This window comes from Microcebus murinus, chromosome X (genome assembly GCF_040939455.1).
Source record: "Microcebus murinus isolate Inina chromosome X, M.murinus_Inina_mat1.0, whole genome shotgun sequence".
Taxonomy (NCBI): Eukaryota; Metazoa; Chordata; class Mammalia; order Primates; family Cheirogaleidae; genus Microcebus; species Microcebus murinus.
The window spans coordinates 2,832,830-2,853,312 of NC_134136.1; the positions used below are offsets into that span (position 1 = coordinate 2,832,830).

Below are 20,483 nucleotides of genomic sequence, written 5' to 3' on the forward strand. Positions count from 1 at the left end.
AGATGAGAGGACACAAGATGAACTACTGGAGAACACTAGAAATTGCCACAGTCAGAAAGAGGGCCAATTCCAACATCTGCTAATTAGGCTCATGACATTTATTTCACATACTTGCTGGAGAGTAAATGAGGAACATGAACATGATGGAATGATCTAGCTCAGTGCCTGGCACACAGCACATATAAAAGAAATAGTGGTTTTAATTGTGCTGTACTTATTAATTTATTATTTATTTGTATAATTTACAAAGTTTTGTTTTCATTTATTTTTTGCTTTTAAAACTGTTTTTATAAAAATTTATAGAGAAGAAGTTTAATTTTGTTACATGCATAGCTTCACACTGGTGAAGTCAGGGCTTTTGGTGTATCTATCATCCTTATAACCTACATTGTGCCCCTTAAGTAATTTCTCATCAACTGCCTACCCTACCACTGGTATACTCTTCCAAGTCTCCATTCTCTATCATTCCATAATCTACATCCATGCGTATACCACCTTATTTAGCTCCTTATAAGTGAGAACATGTGTTATTTGTCTTTATCCAGTTTTCTTTCACTTAATAACCTCCAGTTTCATCCATGTTGTAACAAAACACATGATTTTATTCTCTTTTATGGCTTAATAGTATTCCATTGTGTATATATACCATTTTTCTTTATCCAATCATCCATTGATGGACACTGAAGTTGACTCCATATCTTAGCTATTGTAAATTGTGCTGTGATAAACATATAAGTATGGATATCTTTTTAATATAATAATTGCTTTTCCTTTGCGTAGATACCCAGTGGTGGGATAGCTCTACTTTTATTTGAGAAATCTCCATACTGTTTTCCATAGAGGTTGTACTAATTTATACTCCAATAGTGTATAAGAAGAGTTCCCTTTGCTCACCATCCTTACTGACATCTGTTGCTTTTTATCTTTTCAATAATAGCCATTCTGTAAAACACAAACTAGTACCAGGAACTGAGTCAGAGACCTGACAGGAAGAAATCATTTCCAACTCCAATTTGGGGAAATTCAAGTAACTCATTCCACCTTCCTCTGTCTTCTAAATAGGGAACCAAGTTCCTCTTTTCATTCCATAAGAAATCTCATGTAAAAACTGCTTAGGCTGACAACATTGCAGTTTTGCAAGCAACCACTTAACGAAAAGAGAAGAGGGAAAGAAAAACAAAAAGGAGGGCTTACTCTCATCTTCTAGGAGGATATGAAAGTGGTATCTGCTGACTCTGCCTTGGGTTTTGCAAGAAGCATCTCTGAGCAGGACAGAAAGTGCCTAAATATTATTACTGTCTCTGAGAGGACCTTTCAGGTCCAGGATTTAGAAAGTAATGTATGTAGAAAAATAAAATGAGTAGACTGCAGGCCGGTCAGATATGACTGACATGGAACAAACTCTATGTTGCAGCACAAGATCAATTTATTGGAATCACATTGAAAGCTGCCTTGGCAATTGGCAAACTATTATAGGAATGAACTATTGGTCTATGACAAAAGCATAGATGAGGATTCCGGAAACCCCATTTGATACATTTCTCGAGAATTCCATCCCATTATCCCATTACATTCAAGGCAGATCTTCTAGTTAGAGAAAAAGAGGGGGGCAGTTCTCAACAGCCTACAACAAAAATCTCAGTCACTTGCAATTTCATATGAACAAGCCACACAAAACATCTTCCATGGAAAGCAACAGCAATGGGGAGAAATTGGCTTTTCTCTCCATTCTCTCCACACTTTCTCTCCAAATTCCTGCCTACCTAAATTAGGTCTTCATGTACTACTTTAAATGCTAACAAATAGACCTTGAAGTGCTTCCAACAAACAATTTGTAAAGAGTGGAAATGCTTAGAAATCATGCAGTAAGACACTGTCTGAAAGCCAGTTAAAAGGGAGAAAAACACATCAAACTACTTTTAGAATATAAATAGTATCTCTGACGATCAGCTTTCATTTTAAGAAATCTCTGTATGTATTTGTGTATAAAAGATCAAGTTCTTTGAGGTGAGTAAACTGTCATCTCTGCCAGTTCAACTTATGTTGCCATTTTACAGAGAAGGTAAAGGTTTGGAGGGCAGAAGAGGAGAAATTAACTGCTTAAAGATAATTGAGTATTATATAGAACTGTAGGAAACAAATGTACTCCTTTATTTACAAAAGGAATTTTGGAAACTGATTCATGTTTCAAAAATTTGCTACTTAAAAGAATCCTATATGAGAGGCTTCATTAATTAACACACTGACTGCCACACTAGGAAAAAAAATTGTTTCCTTAGGGCCACAGTGTTTCATTTCAAAAATCGAACAAAAACTTTGAAAGCAAAACAATCCTTCCTAATTTAATGAAAAATTTGTTATTTTTTTATTGTTTTCTCTGTGAGAGTTATACACAATGTGAAAAATAACTCTCGTGGCTCCCAAGGTGAAGAGACGTTGAGTTATGTATGCTTCATGAGGCCCGGGCTCAATACTAGCATGAGTTAAATACAACTCACATGGCAGTTAATTGTTCAAAGCAAAGAATCCGGTTGTGCGCATATTTTCTTTGTACAACGTGATAGGGCTTTGAGATAATAAATGGTCTGAAAGAGTATAGGCACCATCAGAAGGCCTGACATAATGAACATAGAGATTGTTCACTCAACAGAGTAGTACCTGTCCAAATGCAAACATACACCAAAGACAACATATAAAGTCATGGCTTCACATGACAGGGATGGACTTATTAGGTAATGAATCAGCATATATTCTTTGCTGAGATGAAATAACAGATATAATTCCAAAAATGGGCACAAACAACAACTAACCTGCTTAGCACCTGGTTTCTGCTCCATAGGCGTCATGGTAAGTGTTTTGGTCTCTTTCTCATACTGGCAATAGTATTTCACCCAGGATATGCCCAAAGCCCCTACAAAGACAGGAAAAAGTGACCTGACAGAACATAAATGTTTTAGCTGTATTGTCAGTCAACCTGTAAGACAGAAGCTGTTTAGAGTTTGATGCTCACATTCAAACTCCCAACCCAGCCTTGCTCTTGCCCTTCAGACCAGCCTTACATAGTCACCTGCACATAAGAAGATTCTAACCTTCATGGACTGCTTTCCACATCTGTTCCTGGCTTGCTCCAAACCTACTCTCCCTGCCATGTTGCTGATGAAAAGTACCACCAGATGTCTCAGAAACTGGAGACTTCTGTTACCTGCTCCTATGTCCCCATAACTTGTCCCATTTGATTGGTCATTGGATCCTAACCCTTTTATTTCCTAAATGGTTCTACATGTCTCTCCTTTAGCTGCCCCTTCCTCTCCATCCCTTTTAGCACTGAAAATTACGAACCCTATTGCTGTCTTATTTTTTTCAGTGTTATGAGATTATTTCAAATAGAATTAAACTTCACTATTTCTTCAATTATCTGTTTTTGTGGCCTTCTCTCTAGTTTCCCCATCTCTGATAAAACCTTTCCAGTCCATATTCCACACTTTTGCGAGAAGTATATAATTTAAATATATGGCTATTAATGTCATTAACCCTTATTTTAAACCACCCATGGCTTTCCAAATATCTCTAAAATTCTTAGCCTGGCTACAATCCCCTGATAATTTGATCAAAACTTACTTTTCCAGTTTTGTGTTTTGGAACCCTCACTTCTATGTTCCCATCTCAATGAATTACTTTCAGTTCCTACATAAACAGGTGTCCATATAATTTGTGTTCCAAATCCAAGACTTATTTAAGAGTGAATGGAGCAGTATTATTAATAATTATACCAGGAAAACAGCTGTAAACCAAAATTTTTCTTGGCAAATCAGGACCTTACAAATAATCTATGTCCTCCTATACGTTTTATACATGCAGTGGTATATGCCTGGAATTCTACTCCCCCTTTTCTTTACCTGTGAAACTCCCACTCATAATTCAAGTTCTAGTTGAATCATCACTTCCTCAGTGAAGCCCTTAGATATATGGCCAAATAAAGTGCTCAACACATTTCATTACAAGTATTGATATACTTGTCTATCTCGACATCATACTGTGAACTTTGAGGACAAAAATCATGGTTGACTTTTTCTTTTCTGTTTCCTAAATTCATTGCATGATATCTGGCAGAAACGATGGTCATTAAGCATATATTCAAATGAATAGCAATGTCATACCGTTTGTAAAATTAGAAAATTTGGCCACAGAAGTATCCCTTAGTATTAGCAGAAGTTCTCAACTAGGGGTAATTTTACCTTCCAGGGGACACTGCCAATGCCTGGAGACATTATAGGTTGTCACACCTGGGGAATGCTATTAGAATAAAGTGAAGAAAGATCAGGAATGCTGATTAAACACACTATAATGCACACCATCACACCACAAAACAAAGAATTATCCAAGTAGAAATGTCAATAGCAATGAGATTAAGAATCTCTGCAATACAAGGTTGTAGAGATGAAAAGGATAAATGGGTGAATGCTTCTATGAAAACAATCAAAACCTAACTGGCCGAAGGGGAGATAAGCATGATAATTTCGCTGCTTAAATGCCATTCTTTGTGAATTGCAATGATTTTTGCAACTGGTAACATATGGTTGTGTGTCTTCTGCTGACTCTCCAGGTAGAATAACCCTGGGCAGGGACTGAAATCTCAGGATTTGGGAGCATAGCATCATAGTTCAAAAGGAAATCAAACAGAACATACAGGTTTGCATAAAGTTAATCCAGAGGTAGAAAAGGTTGAATTATCTCAACATTCAGTGACTGAATGACTTAACTCATTTTCTTTGCTTAGCAATGAAAAACAAATACTGTCATGCTGACTGAAATCAACATAGTCATTAAGTGCTTTAAGAACAACCATGTGATCCTAAATCAGTGGATGGTATAGAGCGTAGTGGTAGGAGCATGAGTTTTGGCATCTCACAGACCTGAATTTAATGTTATTAGGCCCACCACTAGTTTACTGGGTGAATTTCAAATGATGAACTCTGGGAGACGTAAGATAGGTGGTTTCAAAGATAAAATGACACAGTATTTTTAAAGGACTTAGCACCATGCCTGGCGCATGGTATTAATATTTTTCTACATCCTTTTCTGTACCTCTCTTTTTGCCTCAGTAAAGAAAGTCCTAAGAAAGATTAAACAATTAACAATCCCTATTTTTAATCTAAAAAAAATCACCACAGGTTGAATCATTCTAGAGCCTTTGTAAGATAAATCCTTAAGTTTCCCTCAATTCCTCCTTCCTCTTTCTATTCACTATTTCCAGCCTGTGCTCCAAGAAGTTGTCACTATTGGATGTCTATTAACAATATGGGTGCCCAGAGTTCAGAGAGTTCAAGTGATAGTAACTGCCAGACTACTGAAACCCAGTGGATACCACCCTGTCCCCATACACACATTTTTCTTGTGTATAGAGATAGCCTTCAATGGTGGGCTGTCCTGGAAGTTTGCATGTCTGGGGAGCTTCTTTCATCCTTTTTTTAAGTTCTTCCATCTCTTCCCGGGTACTGGAGAAATGATTTCTTGTCTGTCAAAAGACCACCATCAAAATCATAATCATCATCCATCATCATGAGTACTATTGGTCAGAGACTCAGGACAGAGTTTTCTCTACTTACAGCATGTACTACAACATGGCAAAAAATAAATGTTGAATGGCATAATGACTAGAAAACAATTATGAACAGATTAATACTGCTAAAGACTGGAAGAGAAACATATACAATTAGCAATATACTCATAAAACCACAATTGGGAAATTTTTTTCTAATAAGATTCATATAAGGTTAATTAAATAAGGAAACAGTATGTTCCCTTATGAAATAAAAACTTACATGTGTCATCATGCTATGTCCAGTGCCTTGTACAATGCCTGACACAGAGTAAATATTCATGGTACCTATAAACATTTGTAAAATGTGGCTTAAATAGCTGAATAAGAATATACATGACAAGAATAGGAAGGCTGTGCCTATGGCCATCTATAAAAACCAGCATGAGAAAGAAGGTAGAAAAAAACCCTTACAGATAATGTATTGAATTAATGTAATAAAGAGTGAGAAAAGAGAGAAAGGATAAAATGGGTGTTTATGGTAACAAAACCTACAGTGAGAGTATCTTGACCAGGGAAGTAATAATAGCTTGAGATCTGTGCTTAAAGAAGTCTATCACTGGCCGGGTGCGATGGCTCATGCCTGTAATTCTAGCACTCTGGGAGGCCAAGGCAGGCAGATCGCTCAAGGTCAGGAGTTCGAAACCAGCCTGAGCAAGAGCAAGACCTTGTCTCTACTAAAAATAGAAAAAAATGAATTGGCCAACTAAACATATAGAAAAAATTAGCCAGGCATGGTGGCGCATGCCTGTAGTCCCAGCTACTCGGGAGGCTGAGGCAGGAGGATTGCTTGAGCCCAGGAGTTTGAGGTTGCTGTGAGCTAGGCTGATGCCACGGCACTCTAGCCTGGGCAACACTGTCTCAAAAAAAAAAAGCCTATCACTGGGTTCTGACCTGGGAGAGACGGAACAAATGAGAAACATTTATTAAATATAGGATATATGGAGGTGTAGGTGGGTGGAAAGGTGGGTATGAATAGGAGTCAGTGACAAAAACAGGGAAGATATGAAAATAGAAGATCAAGAACAATCCAGTACACTAAAATATTTGTGTTCCACACCAATATATACTGACAAATTGGACAGAATGCAATAACCTAGAATTACAGGTAAGGTGACAGGGGCTGAAATTCAATTGGAATAAATAGACATGTGAAAACCACCCACATATAAACTCACATTCTGCAAACTGAGCTGGAGCTGCTGTTTATATGGAAGAAAATCCTGCGTGAGCTCCACAGTCAAGCTATTAGAAATGAAGAGGCTATGAAGAAAGGCCAAGACCTATGGAGAACATGTAAAAATAACATTATCACCAGCACATTCTAATTAACCAAATAAAACCACCATGAACTCAGAAAAGAAACTCCACAGAGTTTACCAATTACACTATTAAATATAGCAATGCAAATACAAACACCTCTACACATACCCATTTACATTAAGCATTTATTCTGCAGTCATTTTCAGAAAATAAGTACTATTTATTGTATTTGTTTATGAATAAACAAATTTGTCCATCCAGAACTTCTTCAAGATAGTGCACAAAGTCATTCATCATTTGCAAAGTGTGCAAATAGACTGTGTCTTTTCTATATACATCCTCAGGACTGGTACATAGTAGGTGCTTAAAAAATATATGATGAATCAATGAATAAGTAAATAGATCAGTGAATAAAGTAAGATTCTTTACCTTAATGAAGACTGTCATAATGCTAATAAGTCAAAACACTCTGACCCAACATTCAAATGAGAAAAAGTGTCATGGAGTTATAGAAGATATACAAATGATCAATAATTTCTCAAATCTTTAAAATGTTCAACCCCAAAAGAAATCAAGTACATATAAGGAAAGAGAAAAGGAAATATGATTTTCAGTCTCAAATTATAAATGTTTTTAAAATAATGCTCAATGCTGGCTAAGTGTAACAGGTAGCAATAAAAATTGCTCTTTAGAAAGCAAATAAGTAACCACATATGAAAAGGTACATACACACACACACACACACACACACACATAATATCTATCTATATATACGCATATACATGCTATATATACACACACTTAAATACAAAAAAACTATATAATACAGGCATGCACATGTATGGTACATATGTGTATACAGATGTGTGTGATATCCTCATACACGCAATACTTCCATTCTCTTGCCACAGATTTTCAATCACCAACCACTCAGTCATTCAAGCCAGAAACTAAAGATTCATCCCCAATTTGTCCTTCATTCACAATATACTCCAATCCATTAGCTTGGTCTCTGAAATATACGCCTAACACAAGTATGCTTCACTATTCCCACTACCACCACCTGAACCTAAGCCAGCATCTCATCTTGCCTAGATGCTGTACTAGCCTCCTAACTGGTTTCCTCTCTTCCACTCTTGGCGCCTTCCAAGCCATTCTCCACACAGCCAAATCGGCCCACATCATATACTATTTAAAACCATACATTGGTTTTCACTGTACTTTGTTTGACTATAACCCTAACCCTGTACCATGCCTATATTTCCTATGCCTTCCTATAAGACATTATCTCCTGTCAATCTCCTTTTCTATTACCAATATCTAAATATACTAAAATTTTAATTCCCTGAGCACACCATTCTCTCTTAACTTAAGCGCTATGTACATGTGTTTCTATGTGCCTAGTATGTGATGTCCCCCCATTCCAATGGCTGCACCTTCTCTTCCTATAGACCTCATCTTAAATGGTACTTTCAGAGGTCCTCCTTAAACACTATCTAAATTAGCTGCCCATTTCTGTTCTTTATTTTTGCCCTTCTTAGTTTCCTTTATAGCCCCTATCACAACTTTCAATTATTTTAATTATGTGAATCCTTCTTTCGCTCTAGCCCATGAGAGTTTAATCTTCATAAAAAGAAAAGGTGAGTCTTTCTTGTTCACAATGAACACTTGTTTGCACACATACATACACAGATATATACAAATGAACAGATATACATGTACACAGATATACATGCTCATGTTATATATAAATGTGCACATGTGTACACATACCCACACATACAAGTACACATGCACACATAGATAAAGAGACATGATAGATACAGAGAGAATTTGGAAGGGAAAGTATTAGTAACAATATTAACAGTGATTATATGTGGATTAAAGGAATTTTTGCTTTTGTTTATCCTATGAGTTTTTTCTAACTCTTTTGCAATGACTGTATTTTTATAATAAAAAAGAATGTTATTAAAATTCAACATATTTAAGAAATCAAAGCACATCACCAATTATAATAAATTAAGGAGCCTGAAGTAGAAAAAAAGTACACAAAATAGAAGTAAAAATAATAGAATGGGAAGTCATTGAGTGCAAGGGATATGAGCTCCTAGCACAGTACCTTGTATATGAGAGATACTTTCAGAAGATTTCTGAAAGCATAGAGGAAGGCAGAGAGGGAAAGAAGGCGATAGGAAGAGTGGCAGAGAAACTGAGGGAAGAGAGGAAGGGAGGGAAGAAAAGAGGAAGAAAGAGAAGAAAATAGTCATAGACAAAGAGGAGGAGGGAGAGAGAGAGAGAGAAGGAATATTAGTGAGAAAGCAAAAACTACATAAGTCACTGTGACTAACTAAGTTCTTGACATTCATTATGAAATACTGATTATTCCTCACATTCTTTGAGAAACAAATTTTCTCACATTTACCAAATATTTGGTAAATATTCTTACAACATTCATCAATAGAGAAAACTTACAGGTTCGACAATATTGAACTTCTTGGACTCCTGAACTTCTTGGATTTGATAAACATAATCAAGGGAAGACTCGAAGAAATTGTGCCTCTCCTTGTCCACCTGAAGGTCTGCCTAAAGAGGAAGGGCAACAAATGTCACACACTGGCATAGTCATTCATAATGTCAGGGCTTATGGACTCAACAGAATGCTAGCATTAGAGGGACAATTATCTGTCAACGAGTGATGTTACCCTTTATTTTACAGATAGAGAACATAAAGCCAAAAGATAAAAAGTGGATTCCAGTTTTGGTTCGACATAAAATAAGCTTAGAAGTCATCACACCAGATCCATCCTGACAACCAGAAAAAAGATGAACAAATGGGTAATTAACACCTCTTCTTAGATCCAAGAAAAATTGCTGCTTTGAAAACTAACTAAAGACGTAAAGACAGAGAACCAGAGCAGAAGCCCAGGAACAGAGGGAGATACTATGGCCAGCACTAGTGAAATTACAATGGAAAGAAGTACAAGTCTCAGAACTTATTTAAGAAGAAATAAGGAAATGTAAAGAGAAAAACAAAGATACAATAAAAAAATTGTAGCCTCGGAATATAACATTAACGGTAAACCGAGCACAGCCAAGCTCCTAGCCACATAAACACAAAACCTCACATTAAAGACATATTTAGCTCAGTTCCTTTTACCCGAACAATATTTCTGGCTTTCAACAAGAAAGTACAAGGCATACGGAAAGGCAAAAATCAGTCTGAAGAGAAAGCAGCAGCACACAAAACAAATTTAATTTCATAAGCCAAAGATTGTGGAACTATAAGACTGTAAATTTCAAAATGCTCTAATAGAAAAACAGAACATGTACAATATTAAGAAATAGATGAAAACTCAAATGAAGAATCCAAAAAAATGCTAAAAATAAAAAACAGCATAGCCAAATTGAAGAATATTCTTAATGGGCTCACCAGTAGATTAGACATGGTTGAGGAATTAGTGAGCTTAAAGATATGTCAACAAAAACCTCGAAAACTGAAATGCAAAAAGAAAGAGGAATGAAAAACAAGGAGCAGAACACCCAGGAACTATTGGAAAATACAAAACATGTTAACACAATGCATACTTGGAATATTAGAAGGAAAAGAAAAATAGAAATAAATGAAAGACATATTTAAAGTAATAACATCTAAGAATTTTCCAAAATAAAAGACAGATACCAAACCACAGATCTAGAAAGCTCAAAGAACACAAATCAAGATAAATATCAAAAAAAATCTCCATGTGGTTATATTAAAAATGCAGAAAACCAAAGACTAGACAAAATCATAAAACAGCCTAGATTTAAAAAAAAAGGTTTAAGAATTATATCAGACTTCTCTTAAATAACCATGCAAAAAGAAGAGAGTGTAGTAAAATATTTATGTGTTAAAAAAATAAACTTAGAATTCTGTATACTATGAAATTATCATTCTAAAGGAATGGAAAAATAAATACTTTCTCTAACAAAAAAATTGAAGGAATTTGACGCCAGTAGACTTCTCTTGCAAGAAATATTAAAAGTTCTGCAAATAGAAGGAAAATAATGTAAGTCAGAAATGTGAACCTACATAAAGGAAAAATGAATATGAGAGAAGGAATGCATAATGACAAAATAAAATCTTGTATTTTTTCATTCTTAATCTAACAGAAAAGATTTTATCTAAAATAAACATTACAATAATACATTTGGTGATTATAGCTTATAAACAAATAAAAAGAATACTAACAATATTGTAACAGACTGAAGGGAGAAACTGGAAATACTCTGTTATGAGGTTTTTGTGCTGCCCACAGGCAGCATAGTGTAATTTCAAAATGGACATGGATTAACTGTAAATGCATACAGCAGGTTCTAAGGCAACCATGAAAAAAATTAAATGAAAAGAAATATAATTGATATGCTAACATGACAAAATATAAGTCCTTAGAATTTTCAACTGAAACAAGAGAAGGCAGAAAAAGACTGAAAGACAAAAAATAAAAAGAAACAAAGAACAAGGGCAAAGACAGGAAAATAGTATCAAACATGGTAGACACTGCTCCAAGAATATCGATATCTTTAAATGTCAATGGTCTACATAAAGCTATTAAAAAATAGATACTGTCACAGTGCAAAAACATAAAAGTAAACTATATGATATCTATAGGACATCATTTTAAATATATTTTAATAAAAATAAATATTAAAAGTAAAAGTATAGAGAATGGTTTATCATGCTAACATTAATCAAAAGAAAGCTGGTGTAGCTACATTAATTTCAAAATAAAAAGAGCACACTTCAGGACAAAGAAAACTATTAAGGAAAAAGAGGGAGTATAACATAATCGTAAAGATGTCAATTCTCCCAGAAGTCATAAAAATCCTGAATGTGAAAATGCCGAACAACATAACACCAAAATACATGAGATAAAAAACTAATAGAACTGCAAGGAGAAATAGAAACTTCCACAATTAGAGACTTCCACAATCTTAACTCATTAATTGACACATCCAGCAGGCAGAAAAAAGGTAATGATATTGTTGACAAAAGCAGTGCTTAGGACTGTTACACACTGTCTTTAGAGACTCAGTAGGGGAGAGGGTGGGTGGTGTGGGAGGGATCAAAAATTACCTATTGGGTACAATGTACTCTATTCCGGTAATGGGTACACTAAGAGCCCGGCTTCATAGTACAAAATTCATCCATGTAACAAAAAAGCACTTGTATCATAGAAAGAAGAAGAAGAAGAAAGAAGAAGAGGAAGAAGAGGAGGAAGGAAGAAAGGAGGAGGAGGAAGAAAGAGAGGAGGAGGAGGAAGAAAGAGAGGAGGAGGAGGAAGAAAGAGAGGAGGAAGAGGAAGAAAGAGAGGAGGAGGAGGAAGAAAGAGAGGAGGAGGAGGAAGAGAAAGAAAGAGAGGAGGAGGAGGAAGAAAGAGGAGGAGGAGGAGAAAGAAAGAGGAGGAGGAAGAAAAAAAGAGAGGAGGAAGAAAGAGGAGGAGGAGGAGGAAGAGGAGGAGGAGGAGGAGGAAGAAAGGAGGAGGAAGAAAGAGAGGAGGAGGAGGAGGAAGAAAGAGAGGAGGAAGAAAGAGCAAAGGAGGAGGAGGAGGAAGAAGAAAGGGAGGAGGAGGAGGAAGAAAGGGAGGGGGAGGGGGAGGAGGAGGAGGAGGAAGAAAGAGAGGAGGAGAGCAGCTATCAAGTCATGAAAAGCTATGGAGAAACCTTAAGTGCATATTGTTAAGGGAAAGAAGCCAATCTCGAAAGTCTACATCCTGTATGACTCCAACTAGATGAAAAGAAAAAAAATACAGAATCCATAAAAAGATTAGTAGTTATCAGAGGTTTGAGGGAGGGGTGAATAGGTAAAGCCCGGGGATGTTTAGGGCAGTGTACCTATGCTGTATCTGTATGATACTGTATTGATGGATACATGTAATTATACATTTCTCAAAACCCACTGAGCGTACTATACATTGGATCATCAATCGTAACAAATGTAGCACACAAATGCAAGCTGTTCATAATAGGGAAACCTGTGGGGAGGGGGAAGAATATACAGTACATGGAAACTCTCTGTATGTTCCATTCAGTTTTTCGGTAAATCTAAAATTTCTCTAAATTTAAAAAATAAAGTGACTGATGCAAGGTCGCCCAGCTGATTTTTTTCCCCATACATTTCCCCCTTCACAGAACCAGGTCATTTTTTACTGACCTGGTTCAAGTTATACAAAGGCTACATCTTTGCTGATCAAGAAAGTTACCAGAGACATCTAAATACAGCACCAAACTACTAAAATACTCCAGAAGCTTGAGTAACGAAAGTCTCCAAAATTTGGATCATGGGGTCCACAAGACCACCTATGAGTTTTGTTATTCCCTAGGAGGACTCGCAGGATTCAGCAGTCATATTCACAGCTAAGATTTATTTTAGTGAAAGAATACAAAACAAAATTCAGAAAGGGAAATGGCATATGAAGTCTAAAAGAATCTAGGTACAACCTTCCAAAAGACTTCCCTTAGGGGTGTTACCTGGGACACATTTAATTCCTCCTGCAATCAGTTATAACAGTGAAAATGTTGTTTGCCGGGGATGGTCATTAGAGATTGCATACCCTAGGTGTTTATTAAGGGCTGGTTATATAAGAAACTTCTGCCCAGCACATACCAAAGTTCTAGACTCCTAGAAGAAAAGAAGGTCTTTAGAATAAGACTTATTATATTCCTATAGGCATTCTAGGAACAGGAAGCTACTCTTACCCCATAATGGATACTTCATTACCAACATAGAGAACTGTTTACCAGTCAAGTTCTGAGATGCCAGCCAAGGGCTAATCTTATAAACAGGCCTTTTTAAGCACAGCGGTCTCAGGTCTATTACATCAACTCTTTTCTACACAGGAACCCTGACACAGAATAAATGCAAAAGGAAGAAACCAAAAGTGGGCAAAAGGAAAACACCAGACTTAATTCCAGTTTATGGAAGAAAAGTAGCCCTTCTCCTTTTCAATATTAACTCCCTCCACCACTGGGGGTCTTGATCCATCACTTTCAAGCTCCTCAGACAGTGTGATGCATACCCATTAAACCAACTATCAGGTACAGTATGCATACCCATTAAACCAAGTATCAGTACAATCTGTGTAAGCCTGGACATGATTTCTAAAACTTTTTATAGCTCATATCTATGATTTCATTCCATCAGGTATCTCTATTCATGCTTTAATCTTTAATAGCTCCATTTTCTACAGGATCTTTTACTTATCATTCTTCCATTAAAAAAATTCTTAATCAGTTAATTCTTCCTTTTCCTTCCCCAGTGCCACTCTTCTAGATCAGTTCCCTTCCCCTACATCATTGCAACAGTTTCCTAAACTGGTTGTCCCCCTGATCTAATTTATCATACAACCTCAGCTACTTTAAGATTCCTAAAATAGAATTCTACTCATATTGCTTCCAGGACTAAAAGCCTTCAATGATCCCCCAGGACCAAAAGAATTAAATACAAACTTCAGTGCTTAGTACACCACAATATGGCCTCAATTTGTATGATCCTATCTTGTCTTTCACTACCCTCAGATTGTAGTGTAACTTCTGGCCAAACCCATTCTCCAAATGCCTTCCATGTTTTTCATCCTTGGGGACCATTGGCCTCCATTTCAAAGGTCCATTTCTTCATGACTACCTGTCAAAACACTTTGCCTATTCTTGAATGACCACCTCAAACTGGAAAGGCAACATTCTTCCACAAAGGCAATTCCCCACAACCAAGTGTAAGTATTCTGTTCTCTACTTTCCCACCCCCACAAGCATACCAAATACATAAACATATTATAGCATGTAAAAACTTCTACTTGTATAAGATTAATGAATATTCTCATTCAGTATGTCAACTATAAGCTATGGAATAGCAGAAAGCATGTCTTGCTTTCTCTGTAGTCCTGTGGGACCCAGAATAGTGCCTGGCATTTAGAAGCCAATCAACAAATAGTAGCTTATTTGAACCAAAGTTACTGTAAGTCCCATGTAAGCAGTAGTCCCAGTACAGGACCAAATACAACAAATAAAGTTATGGAATATCTCACGGCAAAAATTAAAAGTTCTGCTCCTGTTCTACCAAATACAACATCAGTTTAACTCTATCCTCATGTGAAATCTAGAACTGGAGACTTGGAATAGAAAGAGATTCTGGATATCATCAAGATATTCTTATAAATAGGGAGAATTTGGCCAAGAAAAAAGTACCTTACCCAAGGTCACATCCTGAGTTAGTGCGGGAGATAGCTGGAAAAATCAGGGCTCCTGAGTCCTAGGCCAAGGTTTTAACTGCAAGTGCTACAATCACCTATGGTTCCCTACTAAAACAGGGTATGGGGAAAGCCCTCCTACAGATAACCACCATTGTTTCCAAGGCATAACTAGCAATGGAATGCAGGCGCAAGCTTTTGGAACATACCTCTTGTAATTGAGATTCTTTCTTTTTGGAAGACAGATGTAAGTGCCGATCCAGCAAAGAGTAAAACCTCTCACCATCCTTTTCAAATTTCTTTTTCCGCTCCTAGATGTAGGAAAGAAGGCACAGATTAAATCTCTGCTTAGAAATCGCGATGAAAGAGACAGTGTCAGGTTTCATGTGGTCAATGCTTGTAGTTCCTGGGAAGAAAAAAAAAATAACATTTGCATTTGTCTCAGTAGTTTCCACTTCCTGAAATATAACACCAAACCACTCTGCCTAGAAAATGGGCAGTTCCTATTGGTACAGCTGAAAGCTGTAGGAGCTCAGAGAATTATGCATAAAAAGGGCCTGTGCAATAAATAATATAAAGGGCCTGTACCTTTTTATCCCTTCAATGTTTTTCACATGCATAAAATCACTCAAATTTTTTGAAAAAGGAAGAAAGAACACAAGAGTGAACTAAATATATGTCATGAAAAAGTTAATCTACAATGCATATAGACAACTGATAAAAAGTAAAACATTTCCAAGGCAATAGGAACCTAGCACTGTCTCTCTGAATGAATTCTCTGGAATTATGTGTATTAAAAGAGGCTGTTAAAAATGAGAAAAAAAATCCCATAAGATTTAGCTGAAAAGCAAGAGTTGAAAAGCTGAAATGAAGGGCTCAGCCTTTACTGTCCTCGAGCATGGAACTTAATTAAGTTTTCTGCTGCTCAGCACAACTGGAAGTCACACAGCATCCAAAGCAGCACTAACAATGCTTGTGGGTCACACAGTAATGCTGACACTCTACAGTCCTCTCAATACCACGCTGAGAAATTCATGTAAAAGGCTCCTGTTGTCTCATAGGAAATCAAAACTCACTTAACACCTACAATGTGCAAGGTACTCTAGAAGAGGCACAGCAAGGGACACACAGATAATAATAACAATAAAAAACTCACAAAAGGTTTATTGCTACAGGCAATGTGTTGCTGGGCAGGAACCTAGGACAGAGCTATGACCTGTGACCTGTAAGCAATATGCTTTTTTATCAGAATAGGTATATATATAATGGAGGGAAAGAAGTAGGTAAAAAGCTAACATCCATTAACTGAGGCCTACATCAGGCCGGGCACACTGCAATAGACACTTAAAACCCATTATCTCATTTAGTTTTAACAACCCTGAAAAGCAGATATTGTAAAGGAAATTAAGGTTAAAATAATGTTAACTAACTAGTCCAAGGTCACAGATTAAACATGTCCATCTGACCCTTTCTAGACAATCAAATTTAGATCAGATGATCATGGGTGAAATAACACTCAGTGGGCTTATAAATAATCGGAGAACCTTGTGAATAAAGCTCAAATAGACCGACAGCCCTAACCCTAACTCAAGACGAAGAGATTCTTACACAAAACATGTGTAGAACAAACTATTCTTCCAGCTGATGAATCTATCTAAAGCGGCAATTGGAAAGGAGCAAGGTGGCTCAGGTCTTTGGTGACAGAGCAGGAGCCAGAAAACCTAAGTACCTTCACCAAGAACAGATAAAGTTCTGTGGGCCACTTTCTCCTTCACTTCTATTTTTTATTTTAATTAATTATTCATTCATTCATTCGAGACAAGTTCTTGCCCTGTAGCCCACGCTAGAGAGCAGTGGCATCTTACCTCACTACAACCTCATACTCCCTAACTCTAACCTTAACTTCAAACTTCTGGGCTCAAACAATCCTCCTGCCTTAGCCGCCAGAGTGGCTGGGACTACAGGCATGCGCCAATCTCCCAAGGCAAAAATGTTCAAGGAAAACAGACTTACAACATATACTGCAGCACTCTCCTCCCAAACCAGGAAGCACTTTTACCCTAGCTTGAAAATGGAAAAGGGGACATTTCCATTTATAGAACTATGGTTGATAATATACACTGACTCCGCACTAAAATCTAAACTGTTAGATAAAATATTTCTTATCTTTTAAAACTCATTACTAAGCGACACGAAAGCAAGACCTGTACAGCGATCCCATAACAAAGTGAAACCAGAAGCCCTGGGAAGGCATTATTCCTAAAGGGTTTCTTCAGAACTCTGGAAATCTCAAACTTCCACTCTGTGATAAGAGGAGAGGAGGGACAAGACATAAAACAACGCTTGAATTTTACCTTTCACTCTTAGGGCTTTAATCCACCTGGAGTCCACCATTGTTCGTGGTGTCAGGTAGGAATCCAGTTGTATATTTCCGCATATAATGGTTCAGTTTTCCCACAACCACCTACCAACTTTTCTAAACCCAAGTGATTTGGGTTGCTATTTTTATTTCATACCAAAATATTATATGGGTTTATCTCTAAGGTGTTTATTCTGTTCCACTATTCTTCTGTTTGGGCACCAATACCAGACTATTTTCAGTCCACTAACTTTGTAGTATATTGTATTACGTGGTAGGGAAAATTTTACTTCTTTAGTCTTCTTTATTATGGTTGACTTGGCTGTTTGTAAACTTAAAGAATTCCAAATAAATATTAAGATGAAAACCTGACTACATTTTAATTTTAATATATAGATTTTAATTTATAAATTTTACTTTATTTTTAATAATTTTAATAAAGTTTAACTTATCAATGAATTGAGGTAATATATTTGAGAGCATGAAATGGCTTTTATTTACATTTTCTTTCATTTCCAGTAATAGATGAATACGCATCCTTGTCTTGTTCCCAATCTTAAGAGGAATGTATTTAAAGTTTCTCCATTAAATATGACGCTTGCTATAGGTTTTTGCCATATAACCATTATCAAGGAATTTCCCTTCAATTCTAAATTTACTAATATAAGCACATAATTTTTTATCCTTTACAATAATGAAATGAAATCAACTGACTAATTTCCATGGCTGTATTTTTTTATGGATTCCTGGGATAAACTCTAATTGATAATATATTTTTTATTTTTACACTTATATTTTATTTAACATTTTTTACATATATGTTCATAAATAAATCGGGCCTTTTATCTTTTATTCTTATATTTCACCTATTTCATTTTGTAATCAATAGTAAAATAGCATTATTGAATATCTAGAATAGCTTTCACTATTTTCCTATTTCCTGGAACAATTTTTATACCAGTAAAATAAATTGCTCCCTTAAATGTTTTATAAAATTCACCAATAACATCAACTGGAACCACTTTCATAGGAAAAGTCTAAAGTCTTTCATTTTTGGCCAAATATTGGCCTTTTATATTTTTTAAGAAATTTAATCATTTTTTCAAATACACTAGCCTATAACTGCTTATAATTCTCTTGTCTCTTTATAAAATCTGTTGTTTATAATATTTTACTTATTTTATTCTGTATTCACTATTCTCTTTCCTTCATCATTCCTGTTATTCTATTTTGCTAATTCTTTTTTTTTTTTAGCATATTATGGGGGTACAAGTGTTAAAATTACGTATATTGTCCATGCCCCCTCCCCCCCTCTATCTTGCTAATTCTTTGAATAATTTAGTTAATTTTAGGTTTTGCTAAATATGTCTACTGTTTGATTGTTGTTATAGTTGTTTCAATTTCTTTGATTCTTGCCCCTAACTCCTACATATCTGTTTTGTCATTTGGATAGGTTCTGTTACTGCTTCCAATTTTGTTAATTAAAAGCTCAGCATGTTTGCTTTTTAATCTTTCTTATTGTTTGAGCAATATACCTGAAGCAATAAACAACTCCCTTTTATATACTGTGGTGTGTCCCACAAATATTGACATATACTGACCTCACTGTATTTCCATTTGAAATGTAGTTCTCTTTTTTTGTTATTTTTTATGAAGACAGAATCTCACTGTGTCACCCAGGCTAGAGTGCAGTGGCATCATCACAGCTCACTGCAGCCTCAAACTCCTGGGATCAAGCAATTCTCCTGACTCAGCCTCCTAAGGAGCTGGAACTACAGGCATGTGCCATGAAGCTTGGCTAATTTTTTCTAATTTTTTGTAGACAAGGGGTCTCACTCTTGCTCAGGCTGGTCTGGAACTCCTGAGCTCAAGCAATCCTCCTGCCTCTGCCTTCAGAGTGCTAGGATTACCAGCGTAAGCCACCATGCCAGGCCCAAAATGTAGTTTAGAATTTACTGGGAATGGGGAGAATGGCGAGTTATTCCTTAATGGGTATAGAGTTTCTGTTTGAAAGGGTTTTAGAAATATATGGTAGTGATGGTTGCACATCGTTTTGAATATAATCAATATTAATCAATCGCTAAAGATGATTAAAATGGCAAACTTTGTTACATATATTTTACCACAATAAAAAAGTTATATGCTCAAGATCAGACAGACAATTTTGGTTCTATCAATTACTAATTTTGTGACCACTGAAAAGTTAATCTCACTAAGCTTCAGATTTCTTAATCTCCAAATTTGTCACAAAAATAACATAGTATCTTACTGTATTCTATGAGGATTAAATGAAGTAAATGCATGCAATGTGCAATTTACTATATGCATTTGTCCAATAAATAAAACCTATTATCAGAAAAATATGAATTGATAATATCACTACCACCAGCTCAAAACTTTCCAGGGTTCTCCACTAAACTTAGGATAAAATCCACACTTCTAACTTTGGCCTACAAAACCCTCCATGATCTGGCCCATACCTACTTCTACTACATCTTCAACCACTCTCTTGCCAGTGTTTGGTACAGACAAAATAGCCTTCTTTCAGTGACTTAGACATACCACACAAAGCTTGTTCCTACCTCTGGCCCTTCGCACTTGCTGTACTCTGCTGATATTCAGGTCACACCTAAAATGTCACCTCTTTAGAGGCTTTCTAATAGGATCCACTCTAAAGCTACCCAGCACCAACTCCACCCTCACCAGTCACCTCCAATCAAATCACTCATTTTATTGTCTTCACATCATTTTCTACTATCTGATGTTATTCATCTAATTATTTGTTTACCATCTGCCTTCTATTCCCTGGCATACCACTCTAATGTAAGGTCCTCCATGAGCAGAGGATTCATCTGTCTTATTCACCGTATGTGGAATAGTACTTGGTCTATAGTGTGCTCAAATAAATATCCGTTGAAAGAATCAATTAATATATGAATGAATACATAAATTAGACTTGCAACCTCAGTACAGAACAAGCACTAATTCCCTGTTCCAATCTGAACACAACATCAAACTGCTAGATTAGAAGTGCTAACAT

At 36.2% G+C, this 20,483-nt stretch overlaps 1 protein-coding gene across 3 annotated transcripts in view; it reads right to left on the bottom strand.

The window, feature by feature from the left end:
• OPHN1 (oligophrenin 1) overlaps positions 1–20,483 on the bottom strand; it is a 287,434-nt gene that overhangs the window by 135,348 nt on the left and 131,603 nt on the right. For all 3 annotated transcript variants that reach the window (XM_075999259.1, XM_075999258.1, XM_012736270.3), the window contains 5 exons: positions 15,294–15,395; positions 9,335–9,445; positions 6,778–6,882; positions 5,386–5,515; positions 2,811–2,911 (listed from right to left, as the gene is read on the bottom strand). In XM_075999259.1, coding sequence (XP_075855374.1) covers positions 2,811–2,911; positions 5,386–5,515; positions 6,778–6,882; positions 9,335–9,445; positions 15,294–15,395 — 549 coding nt within the window. The remainder of the gene's footprint in view (positions 1–2,810; positions 2,912–5,385; positions 5,516–6,777; positions 6,883–9,334; positions 9,446–15,293; positions 15,396–20,483) is intronic.